General features: G+C 44.7%; 1 protein-coding gene across 10 annotated transcripts in view; it reads left to right on the top strand.

Annotated features, from left to right (window-relative positions):
* The window catches only part of ANKRD31 (ankyrin repeat domain 31), a 556,774-nt gene that overhangs the window by 529,759 nt on the left and 13,992 nt on the right, over positions 1-13,023 (top strand). For all 10 annotated transcript variants that reach the window (XM_056540136.1, XM_056540152.1, XM_056540124.1 and 7 more), the window contains one exon: positions 9,059-9,199. In XM_056540136.1, coding sequence (XP_056396111.1) covers positions 9,059-9,199 — 141 coding nt within the window. The remainder of the gene's footprint in view (positions 1-9,058; positions 9,200-13,023) is intronic.

Raw genomic sequence — 13,023 nt, 5'->3', positions numbered from 1 at the left:
GTCTTAATAAAATCACGGTTAAGAACCGCTACCCCCTACCCCTCATCTCTGAACTCTTTGATCGTCTCCAAGGTGCCCATATTTTTACCAAACTGGACTTAAGAGGTGCTTATAATCTCATCCGCATCAGAGAGGGGGATGAATGGAAAACGGCATTTAACACCAGAGATGGACACTTTGAGTATCTGGTCATGCCCTTTGGTCTATGCAACGCCCCTGCCGTCTTCCAAGACTTTGTTAATGAAATTTTTCGTGATCTACTATACTCCTGTGTTGTTGTATATCTGGACGATATCCTGATTTTTTCTGCCAATCTAGAAGAACACCGCCAGCATGTCCGTATGGTTCTTCAGAGACTTCGTGATAATCAACTCTATGCCAAAATAGAGAAATGTCTGTTTGAATGCCAATCTCTTCCTTTTCTAGGATACTTGGTCTCTGGCCAGGGACTACAAATGGACCCAGATAAACTCTCTGCCGTCTTAGATTGGCCACGCCCCTCCGGACTCCGTGCCATCCAACGTTTTTTGGGGTTCGCCAATTATTACAGGCAATTTATTCCACATTTTTCTACCATTGTGGCTCCTATTGTGGCTTTAACAAAAAAAAATGCCGATCCCAAGTCCTGGCCTCCTCAAGCGGAAGACGCCTTTAAACGACTCAAGTCTGCCTTTTCTTCGGCTCCCGTGCTCTCCAGACCTGACCCATCTAAACCCTTCCTATTGGAGGTTGATGCCTCCTCAGTGGGAGCTGGAGCTGTCCTTCTACAAAAAAACTCTTCCGGGCATGCTGTTACTTGTGGTTTTTTTTCCAGGACCTTCTCTCCGGCGGAGAGGAACTACTCCATCGGGGATCGAGAGCTTCTAGCCATTAAATTAGCACTTGAGGAATGGAGGCATCTGCTGGAGGGATCAAGATTTCCAGTTATTATTTACACCGATCACAAGAACCTCTCCTACCTCCAGTCTGCCCAACGGCTGAACCCTCGTCAGGCCAGGTGGTCTCTGTTCTTTGCCCGATTTAATTTTGAAATTCACTTTCGGCCTGCTGATAAAAACATTAGGGCCGATGCTCTCTCTCGTTCCTCAGATGCCTCTGAAATTGAACTCTCTCCTCAACACATCATTCCTCCTGACTGCCTGATTTCCACTTCTCCAGCCTCCATCAGGCAAACTCCTCCAGGAAAGACCTTTGTTTCTCCACGCCAACGCCTTGGGATCCTCAAATGGGGTCACTCCTCCCATCTCGCAGGTCATGCGGGCATCAAGAAATCTGTGCAACTCATCTCTCGCTTCTATTGGTGGCCGACTCTAGAGACTGATGTGGTGGACTTTGTGCGAGCCTGCACTATCTGTGCCCGGGATAAGACTCCTCGCCAGAAGCCCGCTGGTTTTCTTCATCCTCTACCTGTCCCCGAACAACCTTGGTCTCTGATTGGTATGGATTTTATTACTGACTTACCCCCATCCCATGGCAACACTGTTATTTGGGTGGTCGTTGATCGATTCTCCAAAATGGCACATTTCATCCCTCTTCCTGGCCTTCCTTCAGCGCCTCAGTTGGCTAAACAATTTTTTGTACACATTTTTCGTCTTCACGGGTTGCCTACACAGATCGTCTCGGATAGAGGCGTCCAATTTGTGTCTAAATTCTGGAGGGCTCTCTGTAAACAACTCAAGATTAAATTAAATTTTTCTTCTGCATACCATCCTCAATCCAATGGACAGGTAGAGAGAATTAACCAGATCTTGGGTGACTATTTACGACATTTTGTTTCCTCCCGCCAGGATGACTGGGCAGATCTTCTACCTTGGGCCGAATTCTCGTATAATTTCAGAATCTCTGAATCTTCCTCCAAATCTCCGTTTTTCGTGGTGTACGGCCGTCACCCTCTTCCCCCCCTCCCTACCCCCTTGCCCTCTGGTCTGCCCGCTGTGGATGAAATTTCTCGTGATCTTTCCACCATATGGAAAGAGACCCAAAATTCTCTCTTACAGGCTTCTTCTCGCATGAAGAGATTCGCAGATAAGAAAAGAAGAGCTCCTCCCATTTTTTCCCCTGGAGACAAGGTATGGCTCTCCGCTAAATATGTCCGTTTCCGTGTCCCGAGCTATAAGTTGGGACCACGCTATCTTGGTCCTTTTAAAGTTTTGTGTCAAATTAATCCTGTCTCTTACAAACTTCTTCTTCCTCCTTCTCTTCGTATCCCTAATGCCTTTCACGTCTCTCTTCTTAAACCTCTCATCCTCAACCGTTTTTCTCCTAAATCTGTTCCTCCCACTCCTGTTTCCGGCTCCTCGGACATCTTCTCTGTCAAAGAGATTTTGGCCTCTAAAAAGGTCAGGGGAAGAACTTTTTTTTTAGTGGATTGGGAGGGTTGTGGTCCAGAAGAGAGGTCCTGGGAACCTGAGGACAATATCCTGGACAAAAGTCTGATCCTCAGGTTCTCAGGCCCAAAGAAGAGGGGGAGACCCAAGGGGGGGGGTACTGTTACGCCGAGCGCTCCGGGTCCCCGCTCCTCCCCGGAGCGCTCGCTACACTTCCCTCACTGCAGCGCCCCGGTCGGTTCCACGGACCCGGGGCGCTGCGTTACCACCTCCGGCCGGGATGCGATTCGCGATGCGGGTAGCGCCCGCTCGCGATGCGCACCCCGGCTCCCGTACCTTACTCGCTCCCCGTCAGTTCTGTCCCGGCGCGCGCGGCCCCGCTCCCTAGGGCGCGCGCGCGCCGGGTCTTTGCGATTTAAAGGGCCACTGCACCGCTGATTGGTGCAGTGGTTCCAATTAGTGTTTACACCTGTGCACTTCCCTATATCACCTCACTTCCCCTTCACTCCCTCGCCGGATCTTGTTGCCCTAGTGCCAGAGAAAGCGTTCCTTGTGTGTTCCTTGCCTGTGATTCCAGACCTTCTGCCGTTGCCCCTGACTACGATCCTTGCTGCCTGCCCCGACCTTCTGCTACGTCCGACCTTGCTTCTGTCTACTCCCTTGTACCGCGCCTATCTTCAGCAGCCAGAGAGGTTGAGCCGTTGCTAGGGGATACGACCTGGTCACTACCGCCGCAGCAAGACCATCCCGCTTTGCGGCGGGCTCTGGTGAAAACCAGTAGTGACTTAGAACCGATCCTCTAGCACGGTCCACGCCAATCCCTCTCTGGCACAGAGGATCCACTACCTGCCAGCCGGCATCGTGACACCTGCCTTAACCCTTCCCACATGTCTTTATCATCACCCTATTGTGGTTAGGTATCCCCCCTTACTGAGGCCCAAGGTGAATGTTTTCTTGGACACGCTCTCCCATGATCTACCTGAATATGCTCCCTGGGGTATATGGATCACTCGTGGACCCGTGCGGTCTCCCGCTGGACCTTACCCAGTCCATACAGGTCCATGCAATAGACTAGGTTGCTCACATACTTACAAATTTCCTCCAACTGGATAGACTTAGTACGACCCCTGGGGCCCACTAGTCAAGACACCATAGAACCCCTGGGAGTAGTAGTCACTCCCCTGAGGAACATCGTGTCCATGGAAACATTTATCTCATGTTCTCAATGTTCTGTTTTTTGACATTGGCACTGTTATATTTGACTCATTGATTGTCATCGCCTAACGGCCTCGCATGATATTGTTAAAGTTGTTATTGCTTTTTCTTGACATAAAATCAATAAAAACTTACTTTGGAAAAAAAAAAAATTGTGAGTGTCCAAGAAAGGGTGTACAAAAATATATATACAGTATTCCACAGTCGCCATATAGTGTAGTACTTATATATGCATGGCAATCATATCATTTGTATCTGGCGCTGAGCTGCACCTTTAGCACATACAGGATAAGTCACTGAAAGCATCGGTATGTATCCAAATTCCAGCACTTGTATGGTCAGTGATCTGATCTTTGTACGTGTTCACACCACAAAAAATAGAACAGGTATTCTCTGTAAAGTATATGCACTTGCTTAAGATATCACTGTAGGTACAAAATTAACACAGTCCGGTACCGCGGCAAATGCATAACCCCCAAAGTCTAGCGTATTCAGCAGCATACCATCTCATAGTCTGTATCAAGCAAAAAAATAGTCTGTAATGAATGCATACAGAGAAAGTAAACCTGTTAATCCTGAACTTGCTTCAGCAGATCGGATACTTCAGATGGAAGGCAGCGATGTATCCTCCGATTGGATGGCAGTCCTTTCGGTGAGTTCAGGGTTTCAAGGTAAGTCCTGCTGGTGTGCTCAGCGTCTTTGAATGCCCCTCGTTGATGCATATAGTATACATATGTTTTTGCAGTCATGCAATGGATGTTGCAGATATTTGCAAATTCAACGCGTTTCTTGCTGCTGGTGTCATCAGGAATCGTGTTTAAGCAGTATTCTGGTTACTAGGAATAATTGTTTCGGCCCTCTGTAGTAGGTTGCCGTATACAGCTCTGATGGCGGCCGTATGATTCCCGATGACACCAGCAGCAAGAAACGCATTGAATCCGCAAATATCTGCAACATCCATTGCATGACTGCAAAAAACATCTATATATTATATGCATCAACGAGGGGCATTCAAAGATGCTGAGCACACCAGCAGGATTTACCTTGGAACCCTGAACTCACCGAAAGGACTGCCATCCAATCGGAAGATACATCGCTGCCTTCCATCTGAAGTATCCGATCTGCTGAAGCAAGTTCAGGATTAAGGCCTCTTTCACACTATGAAATAGTTCAGTTTAGGAACTTCCGTCACCAGTTCCGACACTATATCGGCGAAATCCGTCCATTACAAAACCCCTGACGGCCGTGACTAAATCACATTGCAGCCTATGGGGTTTTGTAACTGCCCGTTTGCACCCGTATATGCCCGTAATTAATTACGGGCATTATACAGTGACGGGACATCGTGGCGGAAACATTACTGCATGCAGTAATTTTTCCGCCACGATGTCCCGTCACTGTATCACGTCCGTAATGAATTACGGGCATATACGGGTGCAAGCGGGCAGTTACAAAACCCCATAGGCTGCAATGTGATTTAGTCACGGCTGTCAGGGGTTTTGTAACGGACGGGTTTCGCCGATATAGTGACGGAACTGGTGACGGAAGTTCCTAAACTGAACTATTTCATAGTGTGAAAGAGGCCTAACAGGTTTACTTTCTCTGTATGCTTTCATTACTGACTATTTTTTTGCTTGATACAGACTATGATATGGTATACTGCTGAATACGCTAGACTTTGGGGGTTATGCATATGCCGCGGTACAGGACTGTGTTAATTTTGTACTGTACGGTCCCCCTTACCTACAGCTATATCTCAAGCAAGTGCATATACTTTACAGAGAATACCTGTTCTATTTATTTGTGGTGTGAACACGTACATAGATCAGATCACTGACCATACAAGTGCTGGACTTTGGATACACACCAATGCTTTCAGTGACTTATCCTGCATGTGCTAAAGGTGTAGCTCAGCGCCAGATACAAATGATATGATTGACATGCATATAAAAGTACTACACTATATGGCAGCTGTGGAATACTGTGTATACATTTTTTGTACACCCTTTCTTGGACACTCACAATTTTTTATGTGTGGATATGTATCCACTTTATCTTTCTAAACTGGAATAATAAAAGGGAAGTTTTAAAATTTAACATTATCTCACTATTTCATCAGTGCATGCTATAAAGACTCCCTATAAAGGGAGTGAGAATACTCCCTTTGAATTGCTGTGTTAGTCTGGGTTCACACTTCGATTTGTAACTACGGTTCCCGTATACGGCTGGGAGGAGGGGGCGGGGCTTAATCGCGGCGCCCGCACTCAGCCGTATTCGGGAACCGTATATTTACGTCCTGCGCCAGCTCCCGCGATATGCAGTGCGACCCCGCATCACATCGCGTTGGTCCCGCGTCGCGTCGCTCATCAATGGCCGGGAACCGCGGCTAATACCACACATCGCCAATCGCGGCGATGTGCGGTATTAACCCTTTAGAAGCGGCGGTCAAAGCTAACCTCCGCTTCTAAAGCGAAAGTGAAAGTATCCCGGCTAGTCAGTCGGGCTGTTCGGGACCGCCGCGGTGAAAACGCGGCGTCCCGAACAGCTTGCAGGCAGGAGCAGTCAAGTGCCAATAACACTGATCACAGGCGTGTTAATACACGCCTGTGATCAGGATGAGAGATCAGTGTGTGCAGTGTTATAGGTCCCTATGGGAGCTATAACACTGCAAAAAAAAAAAGTAAAAAAAGTGTTAATAAAGGTCATTTAACCCCTTCCCTAATAAAAGTTTGAATCACCCCCCTTTTCCCATAAACAAAATAAAACAGTGTAAATAAAAATAAACATATGTGGTATCGCCGGTTGCGTAAATGTCCGAACGATAAAAATATATAATTAATTAAACCGCACGGTCAATGGCGTATGCGCAAAAAAATTCCAAAGTCCAAAAAAGCTTATTTTGGTCACTTTTTATACCATTAAAAAATGAATAAAAAGTGATCAAAAAGTCCTATCAAAACAAAAATCATACTGATAAAAACTTTAGATCACGGCGCAAAAAATGAGCCCTCATACCACCCTGTATGTGGAAAAATAAAAAAGTTATAGGGGTCAGAAGGACATTTTTAAACGTATTAATTTTCCTGCATGTAGTTATGATTTTTTCCAGAAGTACGACAAAATCAAACCTATATAAGTAGGGTATCATTTTAACCGTATGGACCTACAGAATAAAGATAAGGTGTCATTTTTACCGAAATATGCACTGCGCAGAAACGGAAGCCCCCAAAAGTTACAAAATGGCGTTTTTTCTTCAATTTTGTCGCACAATGATTTTTTTTTCCGTTTTGTTGTGAATTTTTGGGCAAAATGACTGATGTCACTGCACAGTAGAATTGGTGACGCAAAAAATAAGCCATAATATGGATTTTTAGGTGGAAAATTGAAAGGGTTATGATTTTTAAAAGGTAAGGAGGAAAAAACGAAAGTGGAAAAACCCTGAGTCCTTAAGGGGTTAATGCATGTTTATGAGCCGACCGGAGTGAACCGCAGCCTCCGCGTCGACCGCGTTTTTGCCTACGGTCGAAAAAGCAGCCGACCAGAGGCTGCGGTTCACTCCGGTCGGCTCATGGACATGCATTAAATACGGTTCCCGAATACGGCTGAGTGCGGGCGCTGCGATTAAGCCCCGCCCCCCTCCTCCCATACGGGAACTATACGGGAACCGTAGTTACAAATCGTAGTGTGAACCCAGCCTTATACACGGATTAGTGCAATACAACTCATTTAGACTCATTCAAAAAAACAGCTTGAATGTAGTGGTTGGTGATTTATCAACTTTTTTTTTAATTTGTCACCAAATATTTGTACAATCTTTCAACAGCCAAGATCACACTTGCCTACAGAATGATACATGTGGTGGAAGTACCCCTGAGGTTTTTATATATATCAACTGATTCCAGAAAGTTAAACAGATTTGTAAATTACTTATATTAAAAAATCTTAATCCTTTCACTACTTATGAGCTTCTGAAGTTTAGGTTGTTCTTTTCTGTCTAAGTGCTCTCTGATGACACATGTCTCGGGAACCGCCCAGTTTAGAAGAGGTTTGCTATGGGAATTTGCTTCTAAACTGGGCGTTTCCCGAGACACGTGTCATCAGAGATTATTAAGACAGAAAAGAACAACCTTAACTTCAGAAGCTCATAAGTACTGAAAGGATTAAGATTTTTTAATAGAAGTAATTTACAAATCTGTTTAACTTTCTGGAACCAGTTGATATATATAGATATATAAAAAAGTTTTCCTGGAATACCCCTTTAATTCACACAGACAATAATAAATTCCCCATTTGTCTTTCAAAAAGCCCTATATCGAATCGTTATGATCTTTACTCTGTTTAAAGTTGTGAATGCAATGTGTATTAACACTGATAATGCTGGCAACCATGACTACACATGAAAGAGAATTGCCTAAAGATGATGGCAAGCCAAACTGGAGTGACTTTTTTTTCACTCAAGTGGAATGCATGATTATCATCTGTATAGGAAGCCACTTCTGAAACCAAAGCATATGAAAGCCCAGTTAGTTGGGTCAAGGGGCATATTGTTTTGAAGTTAAACTCTGCCCCTAGACCTCTTATCCCCTATCAAAAGGATAGGGGATGAGATGTCAGATCGCAGGGGTCCTGCCGCTTGGGACCCCCAAGATCTCGGCTGCAGCACCCACCTGTTGCGGCTTCCGGCAGTGCTGGAGGCTCCCATCCTAACAGCTCCCGACCACGGTGACGTGCATTGAGGGGGCGGGGCGTGACATCACGCGGGGGTGGAGTCGTGAAGTCACAATCTCACATCACCGTGGTCGGGAGCCGTTACAGAGAGGATTTTTCAGACATGGGCTGTAGGGCTTACCTAGATACCTTTTCCATTTAAATGGGCACTATCGTTTTTTAAAACCTTTTCATAAGCCAGAGACATGTCAAAAGTTTTGATCAATTGGGGGCCGATCGTTAAACAGGTGTTAATGGGAGTGCTAATGTAACACATTCCTTCCCAGCTGTGTCATTTGACCAAGGCGAAAGCATAATGTAAGTGTATGGGACCATTTTGGTCACATAGGCACAAAGCGGCGAGAGAAGCACACAGTAGGAACCAAAGGCCTGACAGGGAAGACGATCTATCTGGTGTAAAAATAAAAGAGCCAAGGCGTAGGGGTGAGAGTTAAGGACAAATAGGGCCCCACACTGTCGCTGTATGGACGTAGTGAAGGCCATAGGAGTCCCGAAATGGGAAAGGTTATGAGCCCAAATAGCTGCACTAAGATGGATTGGTGCAATCCATAGTTTTTTATCTTCATCCATATTTTTTATCTGTTACCATGGCTTCTGTTTTTACAGAATCCATATTGAATATGATTGATCCACAGTGATCTAGCATAATTTCCTCTTGACTTATTTTAACCATCAAGAGTAGAAGAAATGAAAAATTTATATTGCAAATGCAATCAGATGATAAATAGACTTTATGCTGATACTGTGTTAATAAATATATAATAATAGGTTTTTTGTGCTTGTTCCAGGACTACAGCTGTAAAGCCACACTGCTTAGTGATGGGCAAGTAACAGATTGTTCTGGGAAAGTCTTCCGGGATCCAGTTCAGTGGGTCAGGGTTCTTCTAGGAAACAACATTTCAGTGACATGGAAATATGTAGCTGATAAGGTAAGTAAAATTTTAGCTTTCAAATTATTATAGCCTTAACATATTGAGAGAGAAGCCATACGGGCACCACTGCACTTAGTTTTAAACACATAAACCACTATATTAATATTGCCAAATAATTTAAGAGGAAGCAGGAAAGAAAAAAACAAGGGGGGATGCACAGCTTCAATAATCAGAAAATATTGTAGCAAAAACTATCCAAAAATGAAGAAAGCAAGCGGCTTTCACCTGAAAACAAAAAAATCCAAACTTTAAAGGGGTACTCCCGTGGAAAACTTTTTTTTTTTTTTTTTTTTAAATCAACTGGTGCCAGAAAGATAAAAAGATTTGTAAATTACTTCTATTAAAAAATCTTAATCCTTCCAATACTTATTAGGGGCTGTATACTACAGAGGAAATGCTTCTCTTTTTGGATTTCTCTTCTGTCATGACCACAGTGCTCTCTGCTAACCTCTGCTGTCCATTTTAGGAACTGTCCAGAGCAGGAGAAAATTCCCATAGCAAACATGCTGCTCTAAACAGTTCCTAAAATGGACAGCAGAGGTCAGCAGAGAGCACTGTGGTCATGACAGTAGAGAAATCCAAAAGAAAAGCATCTCCTCTGTAGTATACAGCCCCTAAAAAGTACTGAAAGGATTAAGATTTTTTTTTTATAGAAGTAATTTACAAATCTGTTTAACTTTCTGGCACCAGATGATTTAAAATAAAAAGTTTTCCACCTGAGTACCCCATGAGCATCAGAAAAACTTTTTGTAGTGGTAATGTCAAATTTCATGGGAAGCCAAATGATGTTTCAGTATGATTTTAGATTGTTGGAAAAATATCCAAACAAAAGCCAGACACACGTAGGGAGAATATACTTACCCCATGCCAATGAGATATACCATCCATTACATATTACATTGTGTGTGTGTGTGTGTGTGTGTGTAGGGCTATGTTTTCATCGGCATTGGAGGCTCTGTCGAAATTACTTGGCAAAAAAAGGAGTAAGCAGTATTTTTTTGTCAGGTAAAATGGCGGAAACCTGCAGAAAACCTGACAGTTTACGTTAAAGGGTAGCTGCCACCATCCGTTTTTTTTTCTGTCCCTGCCTATTGCCCATCTATCCATAACCCCCTCCCTTCCTTTACATTTTTTTAAACTATATTAAAAGGTCTTTTTGTCTGCCTGGTAGTGTGCTCACTACCAGGCAGACTTCCCCAGCAGGCACTACGTCACTGATGCCTGCTGGGGCCGACACTTCCGCCCTTAGTTCACTATACAGGGCGCCTCCAGCTGTTTCACCACTACAACTCCCAGCTTGCCCTGACATCTACTGGCTGTCAGGGCATGCTGGGAGTTGTAGTGGTGAAACAGTTGGAGGCACCCTGTGGTGAAAACAATAACTTTGTGCAGAGCAGCAGCAGCGCGGTGCTCCCCCCCCAATACCTCTAGTGCAGAGCGGCGGTGTGTAGATGCTGGGAGGCGGGGCCGGCATGTCAAGCAGCGGTGGCGTGAGGTGAAACACCTCACAGCGGCGCTCCCCCGAAACCCCCCCCCCCCATACCTCTAGTGCAGAGCTGCAGCGGGAGCGTGTAGATGCTGGGAGGTGGGGCCGGCATGTCAAGCCAGGGAGCCAGTGCGCTCTCAGCTCTCGCTCCCCCCTGTCTGATTGACAGGCAGGGAGCGAGCACAGGCAGAATGAATTAGGACTGATGCCCGGCCAGCATCAGTCCGAATTCAGGCGTGACTTCACGCCAGCCTGCCACTAGGAGGGAGACCCCTAGTGGCCGGTTTTCTACAGTAAAATAAACTATTTTAATGAAAAAATTTTTATAGGTTTATATTAGAGATATGTTGTAGTACATAAGTACTACAACATATCAAAAAAAAAGTTTGGTGACAGTGCCCATTTAAGCGCCCTTCTCCTTCACCGATTTTGCCATGTTTGTAGCCCCTCTTACTCTCAGAGCCATAACTTTTATTTTTCCAAATACAGGCCCACTATATAGCAAAATTATGTATTACTTACTTAAATTGGTACCACCGTTTTAAAGGAGATATCTCATGCCTGAAAACTTATCCTCTATCCGCAGGATAAGGGATAAGTTTTAGACAGCGGGGTCTGAGCACTGGGGCCCCCCACAATCTCCTGTATGGGGCCCCGGCTCTTCCCTGGAGTGGCACTTTACGACCCCTGCCCCAAGTCCCCAAGCCATGATCTTCTTCCTGCTTTTGGGGCCAGACACATCACACTGTGCTCAGCTAATCGCCAGTGCAGCAATGTCCTGCCTTGGTGGCAGTGTGATGTAGCAGGCATGAGGAAGAAGGCCAGGCCCCATCCCAATATATCATACTACAACTCAACCTGTCACTGTCCAAGGTGGGACAAAGCTGCAGACAGTGATTAGCTGAGCTCGGTGTGACATGTTACATAGTTACATAGTTACATAGTTAGTACGGTCGAAAAAAGACATATGTCCATCAAGTTCAACCAGGGAATTAAGGGGTAGGGGTGTGGCGCGATATTGGGGAAGGGATGAGATTTTATATTTCTTCATAAGCATTAATCTTATTTTGTTCCAGGAATGTATCTAATCCTGTTTTAAAGCTGTTAATTGTTCCTGCTGTGACCAGTTCCTGAGGTAGACCGTTCCATAAATTCACAGTCCTCACGGTAAAGAAGGCGTGTCGCCCCTTGAGACTAAACTTTTTTTTCTCCAGACGGAGGGAGTGCCCCCTCGTCCTTTGGGGGGGTTTAACCTGGAACAGTTTTTCTCCATATTTTTTGTATGGGCCATTAATATACTTATATACGTTTATCATATCCCCCCTTAAACGTCTCTTCTCAAGACTAAACAATTGTAACTCCTTTAATCTCTCCTCATAGCTAAGATGTTCCATGCCCCATATTAGTTTAGTCGCGCGTCTCTGTACCCTTTCCAACTCCGCAGTGTCCCTTTTATAGACAGGTGACCAAAACTGAACAGCATATTCCAGGTGAGGCCGTACCAATGCTTTATAAAGGGGGAGTATTATGTCCCTGTCCCTTGAGTCCATGCCTCTTTTGATACATGACAATATCCTGCCGGCTTTGGAAGCAGCAGCCTGACATTGCATGCTATTCTGTAGTCTGTGATCTACAAGTACACCCAGATGTCAGGCCTCAAAAGCAGGAAGAAGACCACGATGGAGGACAGAGGAGCATCTGATAAAAATTATGCAATGAGGTATTTTTCAATATACAATATCACGTATATGTATATCAAGGTTATCAAAGGACAAACCATGTGTTACAGGCTGTCTTTGAGAAACTATGGGATGATATATACTACATTCTATTTCAAGTACACATGTAGCTTGAGGATGAACAAGACCATATATGAATACAAGTAGTATCCAATCAGAAGAAGCATACAGTCATGAGTTAATAAATATTCAGCAAACCCATAAGACATATACTCATAATAAACCTTATATGTATATTTAAGGACACTTAGTGATAGTAGACACATCCTCAGTTAGGATAAACACGCCCTCATTTATAAAGGACATACCTTCAATCATCATAGACATGCCCATAATTTGAGCATACGAGGCACTGGGAAAATAGAGCAGGGGGTCTCCAATACAGGAGTCCAATACAAGGGCCTCCAGGGTACGGACGCACAAGAAAGAGGAGAATGACGGCTGTAAGAAGCTAACAGAGGCGGCCATCTTAAAGGACATTTCAAGATGGATCCACCATGCTGGATGAAGTACCTAGTCTATATATTTGGAAGAAATCCCAGATGGTGAGATAAGACTTAAAGGGGTACTCTGCCCCTAGACATCTTATCCCCTAT

The sequence above is a fragment of the Hyla sarda genome, chromosome 1 (genome assembly GCF_029499605.1).
Source record: "Hyla sarda isolate aHylSar1 chromosome 1, aHylSar1.hap1, whole genome shotgun sequence".
Lineage (NCBI taxonomy): Eukaryota > Metazoa > Chordata > Amphibia > Anura > Hylidae > Hyla > Hyla sarda.
Note: the sequence above shows the minus strand (reverse complement) of the source record. Positions and strands in the feature narration are given on the sequence as shown.